Source organism: Mauremys mutica, chromosome 19 (genome assembly GCF_020497125.1).
Source record: "Mauremys mutica isolate MM-2020 ecotype Southern chromosome 19, ASM2049712v1, whole genome shotgun sequence".
NCBI classification, from domain to species: Eukaryota; Metazoa; Chordata; order Testudines; family Geoemydidae; genus Mauremys; species Mauremys mutica.
The window spans coordinates 9,179,946-9,207,850 of NC_059090.1; the positions used below are offsets into that span (position 1 = coordinate 9,179,946).

General features: G+C 45.2%; 1 protein-coding gene across 5 annotated transcripts in view; it reads right to left on the reverse strand.

Annotated features, from left to right (window-relative positions):
• COL26A1 (collagen type XXVI alpha 1 chain) overlaps positions 1 to 27,905 on the reverse strand; it is a 224,745-nt gene that overhangs the window by 17,749 nt on the left and 179,091 nt on the right. For all 5 annotated transcript variants that reach the window (XM_044993587.1, XM_044993585.1, XM_044993586.1 and 2 more), the window contains exons 5-9: positions 22,382 to 22,535; positions 15,782 to 15,889; positions 13,323 to 13,475; positions 5,067 to 5,159; positions 4,203 to 4,264 (exon numbers count right to left, since the gene is read on the reverse strand). In XM_044993587.1, the coding sequence (XP_044849522.1) occupies positions 4,203 to 4,264; positions 5,067 to 5,159; positions 13,323 to 13,475; positions 15,782 to 15,889; positions 22,382 to 22,535 (570 nt within the window). The remainder of the gene's footprint in view (positions 1 to 4,202; positions 4,265 to 5,066; positions 5,160 to 13,322; positions 13,476 to 15,781; positions 15,890 to 22,381; positions 22,536 to 27,905) is intronic.

Here is a 27,905-nt window from a genome sequence, read left to right on the forward strand (position 1 = left end):
GAATAACAAGGCCTGCAGGGGCTGATTTATGAAGTCAATTACAGTCTTGCAGGGAATCAAGGAAAAGATGCATCATAAAGGGCCTTCAGCAGTTTTGTGCACTTACAGACCTCTCAGCTGGATCCCAGTGCATATGCACATATATTCTTCTTCTTTATTAGTTGTATTACCATAGCATCTACGAGCCCTCATCATGGGCCAGGACCCCTCATGCTAGGCTCTTTTAGATGTGCCTATGTTTTTCATTTGTAAACAGATTGAACTATAACAACTGGTATTTGTTGCTAAAAGCTGACGATGAGGTATTCAGGGCTGCAAAGACTGGGTGGGGGGCAGTTGTCTCGAGGGCACTGGTAATGGGATATTGAAAAATAGGATTAACCTCTAGGTTACTGGTTCACGTCTGGCCCAGATTGGTAGTAAACTTAGTGCTGATAGCTGTTCGGCATGGGTTCTTTGAAATAGACCATGGACTCAGTGCAGTTCATGATGGACAGTGGTGCATATTGCAGTTATTACTGGCTGCCTTGTTGTCAGCCTCTGCAGAAGGCCAACGACTGAATGGGAATGGGGACTTAAAGATCCTAGAAATAGTCCTGGCACATTAGGAGTGAGATACTTTCACAGGGCTGGGTTCTTATGTTATCCTGCACAGTTAACTATGCAAAGAAATAACAGACCAAGATGTCTTTAGACCTTGGCCTGGTCTACACTGGTGGGGCGGGGGGGAGGGAAATCAATCTAAGATACGCAACTTCAGCTACAAGAATAACATAGCTGAAGTCAAGTATCAGAGGGGTAGCCATGTTAGTCTGGATCTGTAAAAGCAGCAAAGAATCCTGTGGCACCTTATAGACTAACAGACGTTTTGCAGCATGAGCTTTCGTGGGTGAATACCCACTTCGTCGGATGCATCATGTAGCTGAAGTCGATGCATCTTAGATCAACTTAGATTGACTTCACGTCCTCGGGGCATGGGCTCGACGGCCGCCGCCACCGCTCAACTCCACTTCTGCCTCTCACCCTGGTGGAGTTCCGAAGTCGACAGGGAGCGCGTTCAGGGATCGACGTATCGCGTCTAGCTGAGACGCGATACATCGATCCGCGATAGATCGATCACTACCCACTAATCCGGCAGGTAGTGTAGACATACCCCTTGTTTGCAGCAGTCCCTTGCAGTAGTCATTAGGGTGGGTACTGACACCTCACAAATAGTTACAGAGAGTTGGAGGATAGAACTGAAGAGTATCAACAAACATTCTTCTCTTCCTATCTTGTTTGCAACACTATCATGGCTTTGTTTGGCACTTAAAGGGTTAAGATCAATATCTGCAAAGGAGTTTAATTACCAGAAGTCTTGAGACAAAGCCATTCTTCTCGATTGGTGACTGTTTTATAGATTTATTCAACCCAGGGAGCAAAATTATAGCACACATTGGGCTTAATTTGAAAATTGTTTATTTGGGTGAGTGAATCTCATCAAAATGGTTTCAAATGTACAATCCAATTAATGTTAGGTCTGTATGCTCACCCTGGCCATCCTGCTGGGATGCTTTCATACCTTAGGGATGGCCTTTGCCAAACTTCTATGGGGTGCTGCAAAGCTTCAGCAAACGTTTTTACAGTAGCCTCCAGAATCTAAAGAAAGATGGTAGTTTGAAGCTATCCTAGCTAAACAGATACCCCACGACTGTCAGAAGTGATGCTTGATTTTGGAGGCACAAATTGAGAGGCCTCAAAGGGAGGGACCCAGTTATCAGCGGTTGGAAGTTTCAGCACTTTCTGAAAATCAAGCCTTCTTAGGGGGTCTCAAATTGCACCCCAAAAGTGAGGCACACTCCCATCACTTATGAAAATTTTAGCCGTAGTGCATGACTAGGCCCTCATTAGTCATCTGGGTAAGGACGTTCATAATTAAACAGGGTGAAATACTCATTTGGTACTTAATAGCAAACTAAATAGTCTCGTCTTTTGAGCTATATGAAACAATATAAATCTAGGCTACCTATCCATAATCCAGTTCTCCCATTTCCTTACAAAGTTTGGAGACCTTGTGGGAGAAAGACATGGGAGAAGAGGTAGCAGCTTAAAAAAGTGGGGAAAGAGTGCAGCACCTGAGGCATATGGAAAGATGGGCAAGAGGCAGGGTTCCTCAGACAACGTTTGTTAAAGTTTTGTCCTAATGTGTTTAATTTTTTCATGTAGCCTAGCTGGCAGCGTACTCTATCTTCTCAACATAGACTGTAATGCTCCTTCTCTGTTGCTGGAGCGCTGCACTGAAACCTTGATGCTTCTGTGGATTTAAGCTCTGCTGTAGGAGGGAGTCTCACTCATGTGCAGCTAAATTGCTCCACAGGAATTGGAAGACTCTCTTGTGCACAGCTCAGAAGCTCCACGTGAGGAGAGGGGGAAGCAAGAAATCATGAGATCATGTAATTAGAAGACTCATAATTCATAAGAGCAGATGGGCATCCTTAACTTTTTGCATGTTTGACTCTGAGCAGTGAGATTTGTAACATTACATTAGCACTTTAAAAAAAAAGTATAGGCTGCACTTCTGTAGTTAGTAAAGATGGGGCAGTCCTTCAGTGGAGGGAAATCGGCATAGCTCCCTTGAAAACAATAGAATTAGACAAGTTTCCACCAGCTGAGGTTTCAGTCCATCTTTACAAACTACCTACCATGACTAAGGCTTTTTTTCCCCTCTGCGTACATCCTGCAAGTTCACAGGCCAGAGTTTAAGAGAAGCTTCTGTTTGTTTTGCCCTTGTGCATTACTTTACATTTAATCATGTGAAATTGCATCCATCATTTTGCGGCCAAATCTCCCAGTGTGTTTATATTCATCTGAAATTTCCCACAGTTCTCCATGCCATTTGATAATTGAAACAATTCTGCATCCCTGGCAAAGTTCACCAACTTCCTGTCCATTTCTTCTTCCAAGTGATTAATAAATACACAGTAAAATCCCATTTCTCCAATTCCCTGCAATCCCAACATCCTCATTATCCGAATTGAGGTTATGTCCCTTAACATAAATCACTTACCCATATATATCCCCCAATTTTCCTAATTCTCTATCATCATTTTATCCATATTTTATGTCCTTGAAAGAGTTTGGATTGGCAGCTGGACTACACATTCTGTAACTCTGTTCCAAAAATAGGTCTCCTGGGCTTCCCCACTATTAACTAATTACCACTTTGACTAGTCAATTATTCAGTCATCACTTAATTTTTTTCTTTACCCAATTTTCAATCTGTGAACAGATTTAGCCCCTCTCTCTGTGGTTTTCCAGAATAACCTTTTACGAGGGACCTTGTTAAAAATGTATGATCTACCCAATTACAAGAATTTTTTTTATCCACATATAATTAATTGATAATTAATTCCATCCAAATGTTTTTTGACTGAAAATGCAGTTTGGGGGAAATTCTGATTTTCCCCAAAGCTTTTTTGATTTTTCCATTCTGAAAAATGCAATTAAATATTTTGTCACAGCTTGGATCAATCCACATAAAAATATTTTGGTTTGTTGAACTGCATTTCCCTATGATGCTGCATTGCCTCATGGGAGCAATAGTTCAGATCTCTCCTGGGCCCATTTTCTCATATGGGCTAGCATCCCTAGCCAGACTACATATCTCATGATACAACACCGTCTCCCCTTTGACTGAACCGCATGATGCATCATGGGAGATTTAGTCCAACCAGCCAGCCTGGCCCAGGGAGCCTAGGAGCGAGGGGGCATCAGGCACCCAAACTAAAACTCCCAAGAGGCAATGCAACCCCCTAGGGAGATGCAGTTTAATATTGATCTGACTCAAGTTTTGGTTTATTGAACTGACCCAAAACATTTCATGTTAATGTTTTGCCTGGGAATATCAAAATGTTTTTGTTTAGATTAAGAACACCAAAATGAAGCATTTTGCCATTTCCAAAACAAAAATGTTCAGAACATTTTGTTCTGAGAAAAATTTCACTATTTCAGCTTTTTGTCCTGATTTGAGATAAAAACAAAGTATTGAAATATTGGAATTTCTTGTTGGATGCAAATTCCAATTTCCACTCACCTCTGCTAATTAAACATTTCATCTCCTTTCTACAGAAATAAGTTGCTTTGCATTTAACAACATGCTCCACTCCTCTCCTTCCCCCATCCCCACTTCTGCCCCTGCCAAGGAATGGGATAAAATTACTTACTTGTGATCCAGGAACTCCAATAGGTCCTGGGGGTCCTTTGGGTCCTGAAGTGCCTGGGGGTCCTGGCGATAAAATCATAATCTGAGACAGTTTTAGAGACATTTAGAAAGAAGGAACCTCAATTTCAATCACACTCATTTCCTTTCATTACTCCTGATTAGCGTGTTTCTCACTCTCTTTACAAAAATCTCACTTGATCATCGGGACATGGCTTAAGCACTGGTATCAAAGAGAAGATAGATGCACATTCTGATGTAAAACATCCTTCCATACTGGAATTACTTTAGAGCTATATACAGCATTTAAATAATGTAAGTAGTAAGAAATGCAGCAAAATTTCAGTCTCCTTTTAAATGATTATTCTTCCTTGGTCCTAAGAGAAATCTTAGATCAGGATCCACAAAGTGACTGTACCCAAGTGAGGTACTGCACCGGGGGTTTCTGAAAGAGAATGAGTGCAATACTGAGTGGAGAGATAGCTGGGCCTCACGTGGCACCCACAGTATTCTGAGGATACATGACTGCAGAAAGGGGGTTGTATTTAGCCACAGCTGAAATGGAGGGGTTGACATGACTATATAAAATGCCTCTTCGCAACTCTGCTTTGGCAAACAGTTACAGATTGGCTTCTCCCTTGCTCTGAAGACCGCATATCCCCTTAACAAAGCTTTGCCTCTACTAATCCAAGGCCTGTGAGCCCAAACTCTTGCAGCCAGGCCCACTTGCTTTTCCTGGCAGGCATCCCGTCAGCGTAAACAATGCCACTAGATCTTTCTCTCTCACACACTCACACACACACCCCCAGAAGAATCTTTGGTTGGGTTTCCCCTCATTAAAGCTGTCCAGTTCGATTGAGTCTGTTACCTGGTGGCCCAACAGGCCCTGGTGCGCCGCGCGGGCCTGGCAAGCCAGCCAGGATCGTGTCGATGATGGTGGAAGCCAGCTGGGATTCTCCATCTGGGGTAAAGAGCAGAGGAATTAATGATTGAGAAAATTTATCAACTGCAGCGTCCAGTCAGTCAGGATTTCACACTGGGCTGTTTGAAAGCTCGAGCTAGCTGTTGGCCAAGGAGAGAGTGTGTGTTTAATTAGGTGGAATTCTGACCATTAGAACAATTTCCCTGACCGTTCTGAGGGGAACTCATCCAGAAGCTCATTGGAAAATAAAAAGCTGTGATTTTCTACCAGAGACTCCAATGCAATCATCTCATTCTTCAGGCTCTATACATTAGGCCATCATGTGCACAGACTGGCTCTGGATCAAGTGCGCTTGCATTTAGTGTCTCAGTCCCAGACATGCCTCTTGTTCATCCCTCCACCCTGTTTCTTCCAATTGCCCCAAAGAGGTTTTCCCTCGTTCCAAATCAGTGTTCTTGCTTAATTACTGAATCCTGCTGCCAGTCACCAAAGCAGACTGGATAGCGCCCCCTTCAGGGAGCCGAGTAATAAACGGCTGCTACTGCATGGTATAGCAATAGGGTTGTTTTGTTTTTTTTTGAAAGCCTAGAGATGTCACTCTAAGACATCTGGTTTCCAATGATCCAAGAAGTCATGTATGAACACTGGGTCTCCCTGGGGCTGCCCAATGCATTGGTGCCCATGCTGCTGAGCTGCTGCTGCACCATTATAGGAGCCCAAAGCACTGCCACCAAACCTATGTGGTAGCCAATATGCAGCCACCAGGTCAAATGTCTGGGTCCAGCATATCAGCCCAACACACTAGCTATGGACCCATATGCTATGATACAAATATTTTGCAGTCTATTAGGGTAGCACCTTTCATCTGAAGATACAAGAGCGCTGTAGACAATATGTAACTTTACAGATGGAGGGACTAAGACACAGAAGTTAAGTCACTTGCCCAATGCCACATAGATAGAATCCAGGTATCCTGACTTAAGTGAAGATTCACAGTTCACTGCTCTAGCCACTTGATCCTAACCAATTCCATAGCCTCAAGAATGTATTCCTCTGCCGGCTTTGTTGCTGTTGGCCTTAACTGCAATCAACATTTCTCTAGTCTCCTGACCTTCCTTTGGATTCATAAGCAGGGACAGTGAAGGACAAGGTGAGAAGAGACTCACAGGCATCTTCAAAACTTGAAAAGAAAAATGTAACAAAACCCTTCAATTAAACACTGCAAAAATACAAGCCATGCTACTTCAGCAGTTCCTTTCAGGGGAAATGGAATGGAAGTGCTAACTATTGCCTGAAGAAACAATTTATATATAAAATATAATCTGTCACTAAAAAAGTAACTGTATCTTTTCTGCAGCCTCCCCAACCATGGGACTCTACCAGGGTCTGGTCAATGGATACTGCATAGCAGTTACCCATGACAGAAGCAGGGCCGGCTCCAGACCCCAGCGCGACAAGCAGGCGCGTGGGGCGGCAGTTGTCCTCAGTGGCGGCAGATTGGGCCGGCGGACCTGCCGCAGTCACGCCTGCGGGAGGTCCACCGGAGCCCCGGGACGACCGGACTTGCCGCAGGCATGACTGCGGAGGGGGCGCTCCTCCCGCGGCTCCAGTGGACCTGCCGCAGGCATGACTGCGGACGGTTCGCTGGTCGCGCGGCTCGGCTGGACCTCCCGCAGGCATGCCTGCGGCAGCTCAACCAGAGCCGCCGGATCAGCCAACCGTCCGCAGCTGCGGGAGGTCTAGCCGAGCCGCGCGACTAGCCAGCAGAAGGTCCGCTGCTCCCGGGCATCTCCCGCGCATGACTGCTTGGGGCGGCCGAATATGTAGAGCCGGCCCTGGACAGAAGGCCTTCTGAAAAGCCAGATTTTCCCCAGCTACTGCCCCGCACGATCTATGCCTGTGATCTCAAACCTCCACACGTCCTTTCCCTCCAGATTTTTAGCTCACTGGGCCAGCATTAGATGGGATTCTGTCCAGGCATAGAGGGGCAAATTCTACTGTGGTACATAGAGGGGTTGCTCTATATTTACATCAAAGATCACTGGTGATGTTGCGTACTCTGCACCGGCATAAATGAGAGCAGAATTTGGCCCAAGAAAAGGAGATGAGGCCAGTATAGACATTTTGGAGGATTTTTCACCTTTGGTGAAGCAATGGATGTTGGTCACAGATAGAGGTACAACTGTGATGATAGATCAGTGATCTGATCCAGTGTGACATATGCTATGGAACGCTGGAAAACAGCCATAACTCCAGATGCCCTCAGGGACAGGGCATCTCTGCACTGGAGTCCAGGAAGGGAACCAGCATGCCTCAAACACTGAACCTAGGTCTCTCCTGGGGCAGAGTCAAACACACCAGGGATGAACTCAAACAGGTATTTCCTTGACCGACGTTTTTGACCGTAGCCATCTTTCCTTCTTTGCGGCCCAGAAACAAAACGTCTGAGAATGCTTTCATGTTCAAAGGGAAAGGTACCCAAGTGAAGTGTGTAATCCAATTAATCTGAGTTTTATTTGACCATGTCAAAATCCATCAGGGATTGTGAGTGAGACGGAATCGGAAAACGAGCATCGAACAGCAGAGACTGCATTAACAATTTCAGGGGATTTTTTTTTTTTTAAAGAACAAGCAGTCAACAAAATTAAACATCCTTAGGGGAGCTGGGATGGGGTAGTAGGGTTGCAAACTACTGGGATTTAATTATTGCTGAGGGGAGTGAATGTGTGTTGCAGAAAATTCCAGGCAAAGAGGATATTAGGATGATGACAAACAGAGTTACTCCTCACAAATCCACCCATCTTGACATTAGATCAATTCGACTCAAAGCTATTTATGAAAGGTGCTTCTCTAATTGTGACACACGGGGGGGGAGGGAAAGACTCTGCTTGGGAGCCCTCGAGCTCAATAGCTCAGCATTTGGGCCGTGCAGCATGCTGGGGTGAGACGCTGTCGTCGCTCCTTCCCTTGTAGCGCAGCCACGGAAAACTCACCAAAGTACTGGCTGGCTCAAGAGGACCAGCACAATGTTTCCTAAATTCCTTCTATGGGGAGAATCCTGCCTCTCTCCTCCCTTGTCATATAGGGCTCCAATTACAACACACCTAGTGCACATCCACCATACACGGGGGTGGGATTTGGGGAGTCCACATCCCCCCTGCAGTCTCTCTATAGCCCCACAAAGCAACAGGTCAATCTAGGAGATCCAGTGCCTACCTGAATCCTCCGGTCATTCCCTCTCCATATACACTGGGGTCAAAGGAGACCCTGGGACTTATGCAGCTCAGGGCTACAGTAGCAACCACAGAGTAGCTTCAGGGTCATTCAACAGCAAAGAGATGGCGGATCCCCTCCCCCTCAATGTGGCTCTCACTGAGCTGCCTGCAGCAAGTCCTGCTACCCTGGCTTGTCGATGTAACAGGCCAAATTCTGCCCTTGGAGGCAGGGGAGTATCTTTCCCATTTAAACCACCCTGACGTAGAAGTTGCTCCAGACCTTTCAAAACTCCCAGCTGGCCCCAAAGTGCTCTAACAAGCCACTCTGTTCGATATGGGCAGGGCCAGGGATTTGAGCACGTAGAAAGGGGGGAAACTTAAAAAGAGGCTGAAATCTATCCTGAGAGACAGTGAAGCTTGTTCACCTGTGTAGCAGCCACAGGCATCCCAGGTATCTGGATGTGTACAATTTTCAGAGCCGCTGGAACAGTTTTCTAAATGCCAGCCTCAGTCTCTCTCCTCGCTTTCCCCTTCCCATCTCTCGCTCTTATTCCTCCTGCTCTGTTCCCTCCCATTCTTCACTCTTTTCAGAAAGGTCAGTGGATCAAGCACTGGATGGGGAGCCAGGAGATCTGCGTTCTGTTTCCTACCCTGCCACTGAACTGTTGGTTGACCTCTGGCATGTCCCTTCCTTGCTCTGTACCACGATGGGTTTCTATCTTAAAGCAACTCACAACAGATATAAGACAGTGTAACACCCTCTGACCACAGCAAGGTATTATTTCCCCCTCCCTTTCCCCAGAAAAGACTCCTTTCATTTCATAGCCCTTTTGATGGGGGCTCTAAGATAAATGTACCCAAAGCCTGCCCCTCCCATCTCTAAGTGCCAGAGCACATAAGGTGCCCATTCACCTACAGACGGTGGCAATACCAGGTCTTGTTTAGAATCTGGCCCCTCTCAAATGATTCCGTGTTAAGGATAAATTCTCCCCATTAAAGGCTTGATTTGTTGAGACAGGATGGAAATGAAGTAATCCTGTCTTAATTTCTGCCCGCTACCTGATCTGGAGGGACACAACTGGGACCAATTTCTCTACCGCAGTGCAACGAAACTGTGAGAAAATGCTTGTCTCCCTGCTTTTTGGCTTTTGCCTGCTGATAAATGCTGCCAACAGGAACTTGTTGTGATTAATAAAACACTGACATTAACCATGATCAGGCAGAACCCGAACACTGGTTAATAATAATCAGATACAGCTTTCTCCCACAATGTGGGTACACATGCTCATTAGCTGGGGTATGCTTCCCTCTGCTGTCAGCAGATGGGATCTTATGGTTATGGTTTTCAGATGTGCTCCATTAAAAAAAAAAAATCCTGTCTGGGATTTATAGAGCCAGCTTCTACTGCCTGTTGAGAATTAGCTTTCCACCAATCCATGGCAGCACAAATCAGCTAACAAGAGTGAAAGGGCACATCATATAGGATGCTTACAGTAAGATCATAATGCCATATTAGTGACCTATCCTATTAGTGAGCCTTGTATTAATCACAAGAATTAAAAATAAGTAGGGATTGTTTAGAGTTTAACACTTAGCTACAACAATGATGGAGGCTCTACGAAAATCTATATTAGACAGATAGGGTCTGGATCAGATATAGACCAAAACTCTAAAATGCTTAGCATCACTCTCGGCACCTAGGTGAGATTCTAAACTTATTAACATGAGTAGAGCCAGGATTTCAACCGTGGGTAGAAATCTTGCAAGGCCATACGCTGGATTGAATTTCACTGCTACTGAACATTTGTGGAAACTAGACCAACACGTATACTGAATGTGTATCTATAGGAATCAACCGAATGCCATGATTCTTGCCAATTTCCAGTCTGAAAGATTTCATCTGACTGAAAAAGTTGAGGACACAAAATTTCTCATACAACGTAGTCCCCTACATAAGTGAGTAACAATTTTCCTTTTGAGGATTATGGGGATGGAGAGAGGGAATTCTAATATTGTGAGACCAAGACAAAAAGTCAAGATAAAGCAGTAAATGGTCTTCAAAACATACTGTGAAACTAGGTGAAACATTCGATGCTATCAATTCTGTTCAAGTTCGCATACCATGACTACGTTGGGGTTCCCACGAGCACTCTTCTGCTCAGGTCCCCACACATTTAGTTTAGGCGTACAGACTATCATCTTGAATCAATCTGAAGTGACACATTCATAGATTCAAAGCCAGAAGGGGCCACAGTGATCATCTAGTCTGACCTCCTGCATAACAGAAGCCAGAGAAAATTCATGGTTGAACCAGAACAGATTTTTTTAGAAAAACATCCAGTCTTGATTTTAAAATTGCCATTGTTCTGTCTGATCAAAGTACTCATATTAGTAGGAAATGCCAGTGATTTTATAACTTTTTTTAAAATAAAAGGGTAGAGTCTAGAATTCAAGAGGAGATTGCTCAATGGGCCAGGCATCCAGGCCAGTTTCTATGCCAATTTGAAGTCAGTGGCAATACTCCCGTTGGCATCACTGAGTACAGGAGTAGGCCTCAGCTTTGAGACATTCCTGGAAGGAATGACTGGGTAAAATCATTCTTCCAAGGCAGAGAACTTGGGTCCCATGCAGTCTGTCTCTTTCATGAGACTAGGGTCCTGGCTGCTTTTCTGGGCTACCCAGGAGAGCATGGCACTTTTCACAAGTACATAGGTTCGCCAAAGTTATTTCTTTCCCTACCACTCTTTCATGCTGGCTGATTGCTGCCCTCCAAGAACAGGCGGTGTTTTAGTGGTTCTGTATCTATGTCATTTTCAAAGTGCTTTGGGATGAAAGGCTCTATGGAAATACACAATGTTACTATTGCATCAGCACACAGTAATTGATATGATCCTCTAAGAAGCCGGTGTGAATTTAATGCAAAATCTCCTAGTGATAGTGAATACAGTAGTTCCCGCTACATTTTGCTAAAAGCCTGGGTACTGAACCACAATGAATTACACTCTAAATAATTTACACTCTAAATAATTTAAGACAGAGCGATGCTGCTAAAATCTTTAACAAATTAAAAATACATCCACTCTCCTTCAGGAAAAGGTGTATGAAGTGGGAGGTAGGTGGAGGGGAAGGGAATCCATAGATCATTATCAGACACAAAGACACTAATCCTGTGGCTGTAATTACAATATTTTGTCTCTGAAGCCGGAGGTGAGGAGAACAGCTGGCACTGTTAAGGGTAGGGTGGGTATTGCAAGAGTTTTCCAGCACTTTACTAGCCAAAGGGAAGATATTGCTGAGTTTCAAAGTATCACTATTGGACCCGAGTAGTAGAACTCCCTGCCAGAACAAGCCCAAACCTGACAGTGCGCAGACTGGTGTGTAAAATGTACCTTTACTAGAATGCCTTTCCATGCTCTTAAATATATAACTAAACAAACAGGTACAATATTTTAAAAAGCCGGCCAGTGCACCAAAATCCGTGCCTCTCCGCCTACAGGAAGGGAAGGAGCAAAACGCTTTCTTGTCCTGGGCTGTCAGGTTTTTTAATTCTGTGCAGTACATAGATGCTAGGGTTTATAGATTCACAGTTTATAAAGCCGGAAGGGACCATCGGGATCATCTACTCTGACCTGTGTAATACAAGCCATAAGACTTCCCCGAATTAATTCCTGTTTGAACTAGAGTATATTAAAGCATCCATGGTAATAGGTGCTATGTAAAAGCAACTGCTAGACAGACAGATGGGGGCAGGGAGGGGCAGCAGGAAACTGGATCTGTATTTATTGTGTGCCTTTGTTTTAAGCATAGTTGCATTAGTTCTGTAGCCCCATGTCCTGACTTTGCTTTCAGTTATCCCACGTGCCCCACTGAAATCCCAAAGCATATTTCAGAACAGAATTTGGCTCAGAGCATTATGGTTCAAACAGGAAGATTTTCCCTTTCCCTGATTAAGATGACTGGAGAAAAGAAGGGTCAGTTTTGACACCACAATACCACCACCACCCTCTTATCAGTAGATCACAAACTAGATGTACTGATGGGGCTAATTTGAGGCACAGAGAGGTGAAGTGACTAGCACAAAGGTCACCCAATAGGCCTGTGGCTGAGCTGGGAACAGGACCCAGGTCTCCTGAATCCCAGTTCAGTGCTCTAGCCACTAGGCAACACAGCATCTCCCCTACCCCTGATGTAGAAGGCAATCCCAATGCAAAACTAGCGAAGCAGAGTCAGCAGGGGGAGCCATTTGCGGGATAAAGAGTCTACAAAACATGGCAGGAGCACTGACAGGTGACACAACGAAAGAAACAAGCAGATGATACTGTCAGGTTCTGAGGGGTACAGGGACGCCACTCAAGAAGCATGCTCCTTTGTTGTTCCAACTTGTACTAAACCCCTGAGGTTCTCATTGCAACTTTCCACCCTTACAACTAGATTATTCTAGGGCTGCCACTTTTGAGAGGTAGTTTGGCAGGTCAAACACGAGCATCCTGACATTGGGACCGTTGCTCTGTGATGTCACGCTCTCAGCTCATTGTAGTGCCCCATCATCATGTTATCACCTAACGCCACGCGGGTGGCGTCATCATGATGCAGCCTCAGTTTGATTTGGAACCCGATGAATGTCCAGCAAACTAGGTTTGCGTGACGTAGTTGCCTCTTTAAAATTGGGGCAATCCCAGAAAAACTAGGACATGTGGCAACCGTAAACCCTCCCCCATAACTCCTGTCCCATAAACTACCCCGCTGTGCTTCTTAATCCAGACTCAAGTAACAGCCTGAATGACGAGTTCAGGTTCATCAGCAGGGAGAGATGGGACAATCTGACTTCTTTCCTCCCCCAAAACTTGTTCCTCTGCTTAAATACCCAGCAGGATCCCTAAGAGCTGCAGGTCATCTGGTCTCCTCCAGTGAAAGCTGGGACATGGTAGCACTGGGCAGGGAGGGGAAGAATGCACCCGGAAAGATGTGGACAATGAAGGAAACCTACTTTCTTTTTCAGCTGTGGGCTGCAGCGAGTAGAGAACCCCTTGTTGGACAGTGAGCGGAAGGCCTGGGGTGGCAGGTGGCCCCGGAGGTCCTGGGGGTCCTGGGATCCCAGTTTCTCCTGGAAGTCCTCTTGGTCCTGGAGGTCCCAGAAGCCCTGCAAAGAAATAGGAGAGGAGAGGTCTGTCAAGTTGGAGACACATTAGCAGATGCACCGGGCCGAAGAGTAAGTACAAAGCCCACCTAGCTGCTGGAAAGAATTTATTCTAGGTCTAGAAATGCTGTTGCCCAATAACAGGAGCCGTCAGAAGGGCTGAGATGAGCATCTCCCCCACCCTTGGATCCAGTTGCAGGGCTCGGGCCGTGCCAGTGAAGTCTGTGGCCCGTCACAACCCTTACATTGGCAAAAATCCCAGTAAAAGAAAAAAAGTCTCTGCTCTTGGAGGATGGAATGTTCTGGGCTTCTGCTGCTGGTGAGGGATGAAGTGTTCCATTTAAAATGATTCTAGAAGCTCCTGCTATTCAGTGTGGAATGGAGCAGTGGAAGCTACACAGAAAAAGGGTTAATATTAATAGTAATACTTTGCAGCTTCCATTTTCAGAGCACCACACAAGCCTTCAGGAAACTTCCATGACACCCGAGAGAGGCAGCTAAGTCCACGTCATTATCTCCCTCTCCCCGCTTTTATAGATGGGGAAACTGAGGTACGGAAAGATTAAAATGATTTTCCCAAAGCCACAAAGCAAACCAAGGGCAGACCTGGCATCCCAGTTTAGCACTGCCTGGCTCCCAGCCTTTTGCTGAGCCCATCACACATTCCACCTCTGCCCTGGCAGGAATCAAACAGGCAGTTATTAATAGAGCTGGTCCAAAAAAAATTTTGTATGGACATTTTTCATTTTTTAACAGAAACTTGAATACTAAAAAATTTTGGTTTTCAGTGAAAATATTCCAATTTTTGGGTGTTTGGTGAAAATCAAATTGTCTTTGGAAATCAGACACTTGTGGCAAAAAAAAAAACAATTTTCCACTGAAAAAATCTTCATTTATTAGTTTTAAATGAGTGATTCTTTTCAATAAACTCCACAGGAGACTGCAGAGGATGCGCAGGAGAGTATTCATTATCGACCGAACTGGTGGGAAATGGGCGGGGGGGAGGGGGAGGAAGGAGAGAGAAAGAGAATGAAAAGCAGTAGTTTTGTCTCAGAACCACATCTGCTAAGTGAAATAAAAGCCCTTTCACTTGGCTTGACATTTCATCAGGCACCTGACAATGACAGCAATACAGTCCCATCCTGTCCCTATTAGCAAAATGCAGAGGATTTTTAACTTTTGTTAGAGTGGTTAGAGGGCATTCATCACCTCTGAAAGTCAGCTCACTCTTATTTAGCTGTCCTAAATATGTATAATTTGGGGCTGAGCCGATTTTGCTTCAGTTTCCCCATCTGCAAAACAAAGATCATAAGGACTGTCTGGCTCAAGAGCATTGTGAAGTTTAAAAACTTAAGGATGAAACTCACCCCGTGCAGAGGGTCCGCACACGGGCTGGAGTTCTACATAGGTCTCATGCTTCAATTCTGCGCGCGGGGGGGGGGCGAAGTCACCCTAATGTTCAAATGGCTCTGAGTTCCTCAGATGGAAGGCAGCGAAGAAATGCAAAGTATTATTCTGAGCAACCCTCTCAAGCAGGTCGGGAACCCAACCGTGCAATGGGCAGATTAATGCTGCTCTCTTTGGGGTTGGAGGGCTCTCTCGTTTCTGTGGAACCAGAGTCAGACCTCAGCCATTTTCAGGACTGCAGCAAATGCCAAGATGTCTCTGGGGCCACTCTCACATTTAAGGCACACTCCGGGTTTCAAATGTTTCCCTGGCTTGAAGATTTATGAAGCACTGCTAATCAGTACGTATGAAACACACACGCCGCTTGGCGTAGCATTCTCTCCATCACAAGATTTAGTAACATTCTGGGGATGAGTTAAGTCTCCTAGCTCAGGAATAGGTTGTACTCAGAGGGGAGGGCCCTATCTATGACACTTTATTTTAATGTAACATTATTGTTTCACTGTTAACCATCCGATTGCTTGATGTACCTGATGAGAGAAGCAAAATTCCTCCCATGAACTAGGCATGCTCCCCTATAGCAGGACGCAGCGACGAACGGGCTAAACAGGAAAAAAAGCTCTTCTCTGCTTACTAGCTGGACAGTGACTGGTTTTACATCTCCTATTGGATGCTGCTGGCATCCCAGAATAATCACTCTTCAGCTACATGGAGGGGCTAAGGGGTGTCTACGTTAATTTAAAACTTTGGGCCCAGTCCTGGGAGGGGCTGAGTGCCCTCAGCACTCACTGATCAGTGGGAGTTGATTCAATGGGACCTGATGCTCAGCACATCATGTGATCAGGCCCTTTATGTGCAGAGGAGTTTGTCCAGAGTAAGATGAGTTCCTTGCGGAGACTCACCTGCTGGCCCTCTCTCGCCAGTTTGTCCCCTGTCTCCTTTTGGTCCCGGTGGTCCTGGAAGTCCAACTGGTCCAATCGGGCCTGGGGGCCCAATCTGCCCTGGGAGCCCTGCAAACATTCAAATAGGAAACTAGTTGGAGCTTAGAACACTGGAGTAACACGTTCTACCTGCTTACACACCCGAAAGCAACCCAAAGAGATTTTGAGAAGTACAGCTGGCTCAGGGGGAGTTCCTGCTCTGTTTGGCTGGAGCAGAGGAGAGTGGTGTTGGCCCCATGAGTGCCAGCCTACCAGAACACTGGGCAGGAGAGTTCCGCTCACAGATCACACGCTGCAGACAGCAGCATCTATGCTCGTCAGCAGATCATGCCCATTGGAGTGTTGATTCACAGGGCGGCACACTAGCCACTGCCTCCATCCTTGTGTTAATCTAAACTTGCAGTGGCCCCTTTCCCAAACCAGCACATCGACATGGCACAAGGCAGGGGTTTACAGAAGTCCCCACTCCCTCCTTCGCCTGCTTAACCCAGACCCAGACTCAGACTTTAGTCCCATACAAGCCTAATATGACATGATCCAGCTGGTACCTATGTGAAAGCAGGTACTACACTGACTTCCACTACCACAAAGAGATGGTCTATTGCACATCAATAGCGTGGCATGTCTCCTCCATGCACTTAGTATTTCATTACATCTAATATACGTCCCAGTTAATACAAACATTGCCCACGTCAAGAAACACACGTGACTGAACCAAACCCAGCGTGGCAGCTGGGTAGATGTTACCCATTTCTACCACTGAGAAGCGTGCTGAACAAAAATACATGGAGATACTTGTAACACAGTGACCCCAGTTAAGTGAGTTACACAGCAATTCCTCTGAAACCCTGGGTAAGCAGACAGAAGGCACAGAGAGCAGGGTGTACATTGTACGCAAGCAGGAAGGCAGCTCTTCCTGTGGGCTCTAAGTTGAGGAAAGGTTGAATGGTTTAAACATCTCTGCTGTTTCCTTTGGGCTGACAAATAATAAATTAATAATAATGTTTATCACTCATACAGCCTAGTGCTTTAAACACTATGACTGTTCTTACACACTAAGGTAATCAGTCAGTGTCTCTCCCCCCCCACTTTTATATAAATAAATATAAAGCACTGACCAGACACTGCTTAATCCTGAAAGGTAGGTAAATGGTTTTGGCCCCAGTGAAAAGTGACTTGCCTAAGGGCACTGAGCAAGTCAGTGTCAGATACAGGGTTAGAAGAACTCAGGAATTCCTGGCTCCTAGATCTGTGCTACCAGGGGCTTTAGAATGCTCAGAAAGAGAGAGAGATGCAAGCCACAACTCTGGGGAAGTTTAGTTCCGTATGTTCAGATTTGGGGCCCAACTTAACTTGTAAATGTAGCAAATGGAACAATGTAACTCTCAAACACACAGAGGGCAGGTTTCATTTTCATACGCTTCTAAACTGTCAGATAGGGAAATCCCACCCTCTCTCTCCTCTCCACCACAGCTAGATATCAGGAGAGGCACCAGCCTCTGACATCACTCCCAGCTGCTTCTGGAGGGGTGGGCTACATTGGCTGGCCAGGTAGCAGCTTCATGGCCTGTGCGCAATGGATTGAAGATCTTGCAATAAATGCTGAACACATGAGATCTGCAGCTCCAAGAGCTTCAGATACCCTAAGGATTTGGTCTCCAGTGCTTATGTCTACACTATGGAGACTAGAACATCATAGCTAAGTTGCTGTAGCTATATTGACACAACCCCATAGGGTAGATGCAGCCTACCCTGACAAAAGGGTTTTTTCTGTGGGTGAAGATACACCACCTCCCCCAGTGGTCAAGGGAAGCATTTTTCAGTTGAATAGCTGCATCTACGTTGGTGGTTGGGTCGGCTGGGGAAGTGGTTTTTTTCACACACCTGACCGACATAGCTATGTTGACCTAATGTTTAAGTGTAGACCAAGCCTGAGTTACCTTTTCGGCAGGTGTGGATCTGATTCCCATTCTGGGTACGCAGAGCATACTTGGGGTACAGAGCGCAAGCCCCAAATGCTCATCCAAACTATCTGCATATCTTGGAGATGTTAACCACAAGAGAACAGGCTTTCAAAAAGATCCCCCATCCTTCCTTCTTTTATCTGGTTTGCAAATATTGACAAGTATTTTTCTCACAGCGTTTTGGAACTTCCACTGCTTATCCCAGCTGGATCTGGAAGCAAAACGATCGGATCGGCTTTTAAAGGTTTTTTTAAAATTTAACTATTTTATGCCATCAAACAGAGTTCTGATTTGATTTGAGAGCAGAGAAAAGATTGGTGAAAGGTTTTTCATGTTCCCCACAAACAAGAGTGTTCGTCCACAGAACACAAAGGCTTTTCAATGTCTAACAGGGCCAGCCTCGTTAGGGTGACCAGATGTTAAGGGAAAAATATCGAGACCGCCGCAGGGGGGCTTCCCCCGCTCCCTACACTCACCTGTCCAGGAGTTCGGTGGAGAGGCCTTCAGTCGCGGATGGTCTTTGGCAGTATTTCGGCGGGGAGTAATAAACCTTGCCGCCAAAGACAGAAGCACCCGCCACCGAAATACCGCCAAAGACCGGAGCCTGAAGGACTCTCTGCCGAATTGCCACCGAAGACCAGGAAACAAAATATTGGGACAAATGGTGTCCTGACCGCACTCTGGTCGGGACGCGGGACAAACTCCTCAAAATCAGGACAGTCCCGATTTTATTGGGACATCTGGTCACCCTAAGCCTCGTGGAGCTGGTATGGGAGTCATCTAACGTGACAAGAGGATAGATTCGGCAAGCTCAGGTAGGTGTGGCTTGGTCCAAAGCTAGCGCGCGCGCACACACACACACGAATTGTTGTCACTGAGAATTCTTTCCTGCACAGAGGAAGGAATAAAAAAAAATATTGACTGTTTTCAGGCACAACGCACTGAGCTTGGGTCAAAATATGCCATTGGTGATTGAGGCCATTTTATATGATCAAGTTCAACCCTTATAATTCGACCCTGTTAACTTTTACAGACTAAGAGTCATCATTTGCTGCCAACAGCCTCAATCGTGCTGTTACAGAAGAGATTTAAAGGAGATGGCACGTATTTCCCTGCAGGTAGAAAGTGCTAATGGAAGGACCAGTAGCTGCAACACCGAGTAATGTGTCAGACAAATGCTCAGACTGGTGACAAATGGTGTTACCGGCTCAAGAGAGACAAATGCAGAAAAAAAATAGGATACAAGAGAAAACAAAACTGGTGGGTTAGGTCTGTAGAGCTAGTATAAGTCAGCCTAGCTCCAGTGAAATCTCTCAGTGTTGATTTACACCAGCTGAGAATCTGGCTCAATGTATATATCCTTGAAAATGATGAGAGCCAGAGAAGGAAGGGTGAGGGAGAGGAACGTGGTGGCATATTGGCTAGAGCACCAGACTATGACTTAGAAGATCTGAGTTCTACTTATGGTTCTGCCATGTGACCTTGGCCAACTCTCTGTGCCTCTTTCCTTTCCCATCCTTTGTCTGGCTTGTCTATTTTGATTGGGACAGGGACTGTCTCTCACAAGGTGTGTGTTTGTACGGTGCCTAGAACAACAATGCCCTGGTCTCAGCATTTCTAGGTACTTAGCTATTTGTAATACAGGTAAATAATAATCATCAGATGTGAGTTTCTTTTTTCACTCAGTAACACATTTGCCAGCCCCTTTTGCCTCCAACTATCCATCTGGAGCAGCAATTTTATCCCTCCTTGTGCAGCTGGTATTCTAAATTCCCCAGCATCTGAGGACAGAGGAATGTCTGCCCTGGGGAGTCAAGGCCATGCCAGAACGAGAGAGGTGAAACCCAAAGAAGAAACCCAACTTCTCTGCACCTACAAGGCACCACATCCCCACACATCCCTCTCCGGTGCTTCCCCCACCCCAAATTATAGGAGGACTCTCATCTGAGGCTCAGGATCTGGGCTGTACTGCATTCCTGTAGGCACCGTATATACAGAAACGAACAACATTTTGTGCTTTGAAAGAGGAAAAATAGATACACCAATCACTTTCTCTGTGGTACTGGCTGCTCAGACGCCTTCGATTCTAATTAAAAGAGCGGGAGGGTGGAGAGGAAATGCAGATGAAAAATACGTCTCCCATTACCCACTAGCTAAAATCTGAGTCTTTTTTTTTAATCCTCAGTTAAATACAGGCCTGTTGATTAACGAGCTGATCAGAAAGGCCAGTGATGCAGCTGTCTCAACAGTTCTAATTGCTTTTAAAGGACTGTCTATTCTAACTCCCGTCAGTCAGGGAAGAAATATCAACCCTAGTAAACAGTAGCAAGTTTTTCTGGATCTTAGCCTGGAAAGGTCTCAGCCAGTCAACGCTATAAGGGCATTCTGAACCATTCCCACTGTTCAAAGCATCAAACTCAAACCCACTTCTAATGGGAACCACCCTTGGAACAACAATGGCAGTGGCCTAAGCAGGAGATAACTTCTCAACACTGCGAGAGAACAAGGGAAAATATCATGCCCATGGACCCTGAAGGAAATTTAAGTCAGATGGGTGGAGTCTTCAATCTTGTTCCTGGACAGACATTGATGAGATGAAGTGCAGGTGCAGAGAGACCCCAAGAGCAAAAATAAATGACATGAGGAAGAAGGAATGAGCATCTAATGGACGCTTGGGGAAACACTGCTTTAATTCAGTTATTGGCAACCATAGTTGCTGTGCTAAAAATACTTTGCAGAACATATCGTTAGCAAGCCTCCCTTCCCTGTTGTGGCATCCTGTCCAATTATAAACAAGGATCACATCTGGTCTGTGTTGGCTGCAGCCGCGCAGCGAGTCTGCTGCAATCATGCAGGGCTGCCATAATAAACTGCTCTGGCAACAAAAAAAACCAACACTAGGCCCCGTGGAAGATCAGGAAGAATGCTGGGAGCCAGGAAAGCAATTGTCAGACAGGGCCTTGGAAGCAGAAAGTGAGGATCTTGAAGTGAGTGTGCCAAGGTCAAAGAAATACATGCTAGGTAGGAGATCTGTCTAGCCAAGATGGCTGAGCTGAAGATTTGTTGCAACTTTTTATTTATTTTTTTTGCACTCCACAGGAGGGATCACAAAACAGTCCAAATCTGCTTATGCTCAATTAAAAAAAAATATATTGCATAGTGACACTAATTTATCATTAACCGAACATCTCTCCTGTTAATACATCAATAGCCTTCCAGCCCAGGGCTCGCTGCCAGAGAAGTGCTACATTCTGAATACAATAGATGAGCATTAAATGTCCTTTCTAGAGTACCCCCAGGGTGTCTCCATTTTTCAGGAATGTTTCACAGTGAAAATCCCCATCCATTGGGTGTAAACATTTTATTTACAAGACGCAGGAATCTGCTCCTAATGGGAGCTTAGCGTCAATGGAACCAGGCGTCAGCTCTTAGAGATTTCTTGGGCCAACACAAACAAACAGTTTAAGACCCAGACCAGTAAGGCTGGCAAAATGGGGCTGGAATGTTCCCCCCTTCCCCCAAGGTTGGCCGCTTTCTTCCTGGGATGCAGCTGCTCTACCCTGCAGAGGCTGAGGAGCATGAAAAGAAGCAAAAAGCTCCTCACTTTATATAATAGCATCCTCACCAATGCAAGAACAGCAATAATGGGCTTTGAGGAAATCATATCCAGCTCCCCTTGGCTGGAAGGATGGCTTGGGAGGAGGATTAAAGAGGAGAAATAGGAGGTGATCCTGCAACGTTCCAGAAAACGGTACAGGATTTAGTTTCATTTTTATGTTATGCAGTTCATCTGTAACTCATAGATCTCTTCTTTCAGAGAGAAGAAAAAATGCAGTCCACAGAGCTGTGCTGCACCAACAAACCGCCTAAACTGTGCACGTAAATCCCATGTTCTACTAGAGTGACAGGTAGCTGCACCCAAGTATACCCTTTTGGGTGTGTGAACACGAGATCTGTGTTCACAATTTAGCAGAGAGAGACCCTGAGCTCTGGGGAACAGCTATGACAGGTCAAATCAAACTCCCAGATTTGAATAGCCTCCAGCTGTGGGGAAGTCTGGCTCCAAATCTGACCATCGTTGGTTCTACTCCATCCCTCCAAGTTAGGCTAAGACTTCTGAAAACACATCTCTGGGGGGGTTTGTTTTCTCTTTGTAATGTATATTGTCAGCCAGGCTGAAGCTCCCACCGCTTTGCTGCAGGTGCAGAGATAACTGCAGAGGCAAATCTGAGGACCTGGGCCAATAACCCCCCAGTTTGCAAATGCCCTAAGGTAGCTGGAGGCACAAGTGCTGGGACTGGTACATGCAGTTCCCTGTAGGCTCAAAAACATGGGCACAGATGTCATGGGTGCAACTTACCTCTGCCCATCTGAAAACCTTCTCCTACAATTCCCACTCTCTGACCCAATAGCTAGAAAGAACAGGAACTATTTCACTCCGAGTCATGGATGTGCTCAAACCCAAGGCAGTTTCTAAGACCAAGTTGCACTGAAGCAGCTCATTCATTAGTTATCACACGTAACTCACGTTTGGATTTGTACTGGGAATCTGACACTACAGAAGGCAGTCGGAGCGAATGCCTGGCTATATGCTTACCAGCTGGTCCCACCGGCTTCCTCAACACAGTCCCAGGATTTACCAGGGGAATAGCATCTGGGAGCAAGTCGTCATACCACGTGGCTGTCGTCCTGGCGATTGGCAGGTCATTCTCTGAAGTGGGGGCACGCTCTGCAGACTCGAGCAGAAGAATCTAGACAAGTCACAGGAAGAAAAATGTAATTGAGCAAGATGGCTCCATACTCCATAATGCTGGATTCCAAGAGGAACTCAGCCCTGGAAGCTCCCATTGAAGTCAATGAGAGACGATGGGCAATCGAACCTCTCAGGGTCGAGTCTATAAGTGACTAGTTCCAATTACTGCACTCCAGGGACTTTACTGTCTGTCCTGAACCCCAATGGGCTTCAGCGTATTGAGGTGTTTGCAGGGAGGTGCTGAGCATCATGCAGGATTGGGCCCCACAATGCTCCCAGTGAGCAGCATTAGTATGAGGGGACAGAGCCTTTCACCTCTCTAGGTCACGTGTATAAACGCAGCTCAGGTCAGTAACAACTTGCTGAAGGGGAAGCTTGGCAGCCGGCGTGAAATGAATTTTGGGGCCTGAGAACTGGCACCGGTTGCAATTTTCAAAATTCTAACAAAATTTTGAAATGTGAAGAGGGGAATTTGGACAACATTTCCCCTGATTTTCAGCTCAATTTTGGAATTAAAAAAAAAAAAGGGCGGGGGTGCAGGGGAGGGGAGGAGAACAAATAATTTTTTAAATGGTGGCAATTTTCCCTCTTTTCTCCACACAGCTCTGCTCAATAGTAAGCCATATTACTCCAAATGCCAGCTGTACCACTTCCAAATAATTAACAATCTGATGGTTTCTGGGTTTGAACTGTTTGGGCTATTGAGAATGTAGGCTCCTTGGAACAGGGGACCGCATCTCCCTCTGTGCATCACACAGTGCCAAGTACACTGACATCACTGTAAATACAATATTACTACTATTCCTCTAGGGCACTATAAACAGAGGCCAAGAGGAGGGCCACACAATCAGTGGGAATTCTGAGCACTTAGCATCTGGCAGAATCAGGGCCTAATTTCCCATAAAAACAGAGTGGGGACGAGGGAGAGAGTGTCAATCCACAAGATAATAGCTCCAGCAGAATTCTCTCTTGAAATACCATGTTGAGGCAATGGCTCAGTGTTGACCTGAGAAAAGTCCCGCAAAGCAACGCAAGTGCCCTTCCCTATAGCACCACATTTTCCCCTTGTAAGTCTCCTAACCATATAGGGTATTTCTACACAGCCCATGACAGCAAGCCTCCCAGACTTGGCTAGCTGGGCTTGCGCTAGTGCTCTGAAAATAGCTGCAGAGACAGCGCTTTGAAAAGTTGCGGCCGAAGCCACCCCCGCATCCCGAGGCTTCAGAGCGTAAGCTCCAGCCCGAGCCACAATGTTTCAAAGCACTGGCTTCACAGCTATATTTAGAGCACCAGTACGAGCTCTGCCAGCCCACGTGTGTTGACCTGGGTTGGAGAGACGTACCCATACTGATTTAGAGCTCAAGAAAATTAAAAGGAGTACTTGACTCAAAACTAGCCTTGAAATCATTAATTTTTGAGCTTTTACCTGCAGCATTGATTTTTACATAATAAAGTCACGGTGTAATTATAAATGAGAATGAAGTTTTTTTTAAAAAAAATACTTACAAAAATTATGACGTGTATAATTTATTTAGTACAATGCATGGCGGGAGCCAATAATGCGACAAAGCCAGAAGTGACGAATGTTCTGCAGAACGCATTAGTCTGACAAGGGCACAGCAGAGACTGATTAAACTGGGAGCTAGGTTAAGTGCGAAGGAACTGAACCTCTGCTGGCATGAACTAGCAGAACTCCCTCCTTGACTTCATGGTCATTATTCACAGGGCCTGGTGTCTTGCTTTCTGAACATTAGGTTGATGAAGAGGGAGGCAGGAAACCACCATCAAGAAACGAGGCCACACTGACCCCTAATTTAACTCCAATGCCTGCAGTTATGTTAGCCCTGGGGTGAATTTAGTTCAATGAGCCTGTTGCACTCTTTTCCTTCCATCCAATTATTTTCTTGTTCCAGTTTTGACGGAACTATGGTCTCAATTTAGAACAAAAACACTTGAGCACACACAAGTCCCGTTGACTTGTGACTTAAGTACGTGCTTAAGTGCTTTCCTGAATCAGCGTTTATCCTAGTACTTCCCTTCTAAAACTGTTGGATAATGTTGAATTATAACCGTTTCTGCCTCTCAACGCCAAGGAGGCTGCATTTCAGCATTGAGGGAAATGATGCGATCTCTACACGAACTAAGTGCTCTGATGCTTGTTAGGGGTGCTATGTTAAAGGAACACATTTCATCAAGGAGAGCAACAGTTTTAGGGGGGTATGCAGAACACAGCGAAATGCAGGCATCTAGGGCCCTGTACCATTGCATTACTAGCGGAGCTGATGGAGTTCCAAAGTCCACGTCTGGAATAGAACAGTTCCGAGTCATTTTTGTGGGTGATCATAAAAGCGTGTTACCACATAATCAACACAGAACAGTGGCAATGGAGTCTTTTGCATTAAAACAACATGTTTTAAATGAGTGCCCTGCTGATAAATGCTGTAAAGGATTTAAAGGTGCGTAGCACAATAATCCAGAACACACTGTTCCACATTGACTGCCTATATTTAACAGTCACTAAGATGCGCATTGTAGTTCTAAGTACATTTTCCAAAACTGGTTTGGGCTCAGAGGACTCAACAGCTCAGAAGTCCCAGGAAGTTGCAAAGTTGGATAGCAAAGACTTGAGCCAGTTGAATGGTACTCTTTGAATAACTTGGACAGATTGTATCATATTCTCTGAGCAGATTATTTGGTGTAGTAATCTATACAAAAATCTTTCATCCAGCTATAGGGCTGAGCTGGCAGTCGTACAGAATCTGATGGAGAATAGCGTCCTTGCTACGGAATTTTGAAACCAACCTGTGGAATTCTATAGCAAGGATACAGTTCTCTGTTCAGTTCCATAGCTCAGTTTCAAAATCCTAAAGAAAATCAATGACTTAATTCTGTAGATGCCCAGAGTGACTTCTATAGGACCCTATTGGGTTCGTGCCTATTAAGTTCCAGAGGACTTTCCCCTGAGGGGACAACATAATTAGTATGATCACAAATAATTTCAGAGATTTCATTACAGTTTTAAAATATGAATTACTTTTGTGAACAATAGTTGATGGCAACTTTTGACCCAAGGCAGCTCTGAAGAAAGAGGTTTCTTGCCCATCAATTATTTGCAATCTCGTTAGCTGTTCTTGGGGGACAGAACCCTGAACTCAGGTTGCAGGCAAACTATGAGATAAAGTCTATCCCTGTTCAGCAAAGCACTTAAGCATATGGTTAACTTTATAACTTCTATAGCAAGGGGATAATTCTCTATTAAATTCTATAGGCTGGTTCAAAAAAAAGACTTGCAGAAAGGAAACCATTTATTACAAAATCAATGGTATCGCATGGGGGAAGTCAGAACAGAATAAAACCTGGGCTAATGAGCTGGTTTGGGTGCAAAACCAGACAAAACTCGGTGGGGTAAGAAACTAGCTATGTTTAGATTGAGACTCTTAACCCCTATGAATCTAAAGCACCACATCTCACATAACTCTGTCCAGAGACGTTGGAACAATTTGCATAGTGAGGATGCTGAAAGCCAATGAACCAAACTATAAACCCTGTATATGATGGAAACCACTTCAAGCCGGGGGTGCTGCCACAGTCCCAGCACCCAGGTACTGGAGCCATTAAACTACTGCATGTGGAAAGGATCCAGTAATCCTTCAGATGCCATGCTGAGAGTTCACTGCAGCCTGTAAAGTACACAGCAGAGCTCAGAGTGAAATCAGATTTGCCTCAATAACTTTAAAACACCCAATAAAAATATACCAGAGCTATAATCTCGCTTCCACCTCCCCAGTCACAACATTCTTCTTTGCCCAATTTAGCATCACCCGTCGAGGAAGTAACAGTGCCCAAGCTCTGCCACCGTGAGATGATGTCAGACGTGTGAAAGCAACATCTGATCTCAACAATGGCTCTGACCTTAGATATCTGCTTGTGGTCAGGTCTGCACTATGACATTTGACACCAGGTAAGTGAGGCTGGGCAGGTCGTGTCAGTACTGTCAATGGACATACTGCCTTGTGTCCCTTTATCCTCCGTCACTAAGAGGAAAGCTACACAACAGAGCCAAAATAAGAACCTGATTCATCTCTTACTTAGCATGATGTAGCTCAGGAATAACTTCATTGAAGTCAATGGGCCTGATTTTCCTCTTACAGCAATGTAAATCAGGAGAAATTCCATTGGAATTTCACCCCAGGGATTAGAGTGAATACCTGCACACATGGGCTGGGATAGTCAAAGGATCTGGGTGCCTAACTCCTCTAACTGCCTTCAGAAATCGCTCCCATGGCACCTTTTACCTAAATCAAGCTGGAATTTGTCAGTGAAAATATTCCTCTGCCTTAAAAAAAATTTGTTGTGTATTTATCATTCCCACATAACAGGCTTGCAAAAGGATCCTAGGCACAGAATTTCCTTGGCAAAAATAAGTTGCATGTTGTGGGTGAATAGAAATGGTCAAGGTTACTTTAGATAAATTTAAAAATATATATATATTTGGGGAGGAGGAGGGCAGGGGGATATTTTACAGTGCAAGACTGGTTACAGAAGGTGAATCGCAACATTTGCCAGCCACGTGGGACAGTCTGAGGGTCACAGGCTCAGGGAAAGGATTTCTCATCAAGCCTGATATCTATAAGAAGTGAGGGCTGGGAATTATTAGGCTGTAGGATGAGAGGTTTTTAATTGTCATTCTTAATTATAGTAGTATGTAAGAATGAGAAGTAGGCCAGATCTGAACTTCCCCAAGTGTCCTGATCTGGACGATAAATTCTGCTCATTAGCAACACCACAGGAGCCAATTGTGACATTCACACATGACTCTTGATCCAAAGTTTGGGTTGTTCAGAACTGGGTTTTGGTTCAGGCCCTCCCTAGTTAAAATTAGTCATGAAATTGTTCTTTACCCTCCTGGTCATTTGTTTTACATTAAATGAGCTGCAGAAACCTCAGAAGCTCCTGTTTTAAGATTTGTACAAAGATGCTTCAAACCCCATCCTGATTTTCATTCTTGTGAGTAGCAATCGGCAAGATATTAAATGAACCGCTGACTGGCATGTTGCCTAAAACGTTCTTAAAAGTCACGGCATTGTTAGAAATAGAAATGTGGTATCTGGACCCAGACCCAGGCAACAGGAATCTGAGGGATTTACTTAACCACCTCTTTGTGGGGTGGCATACCAGGTACATGATGAAATGTTCACCACCAGTGTGAGCGACACACAAGACCTGGAATATCCGTGGAACATCAGTACTTAATAACAATAGCACCCAATCTACAGTACCTGTAAGCAGCATTGCCATACAACAGAGGAACAGGATTTTCCATTCTAGAGGACTTGTGAGCACTGTTATAGTACTATATGGGGATATT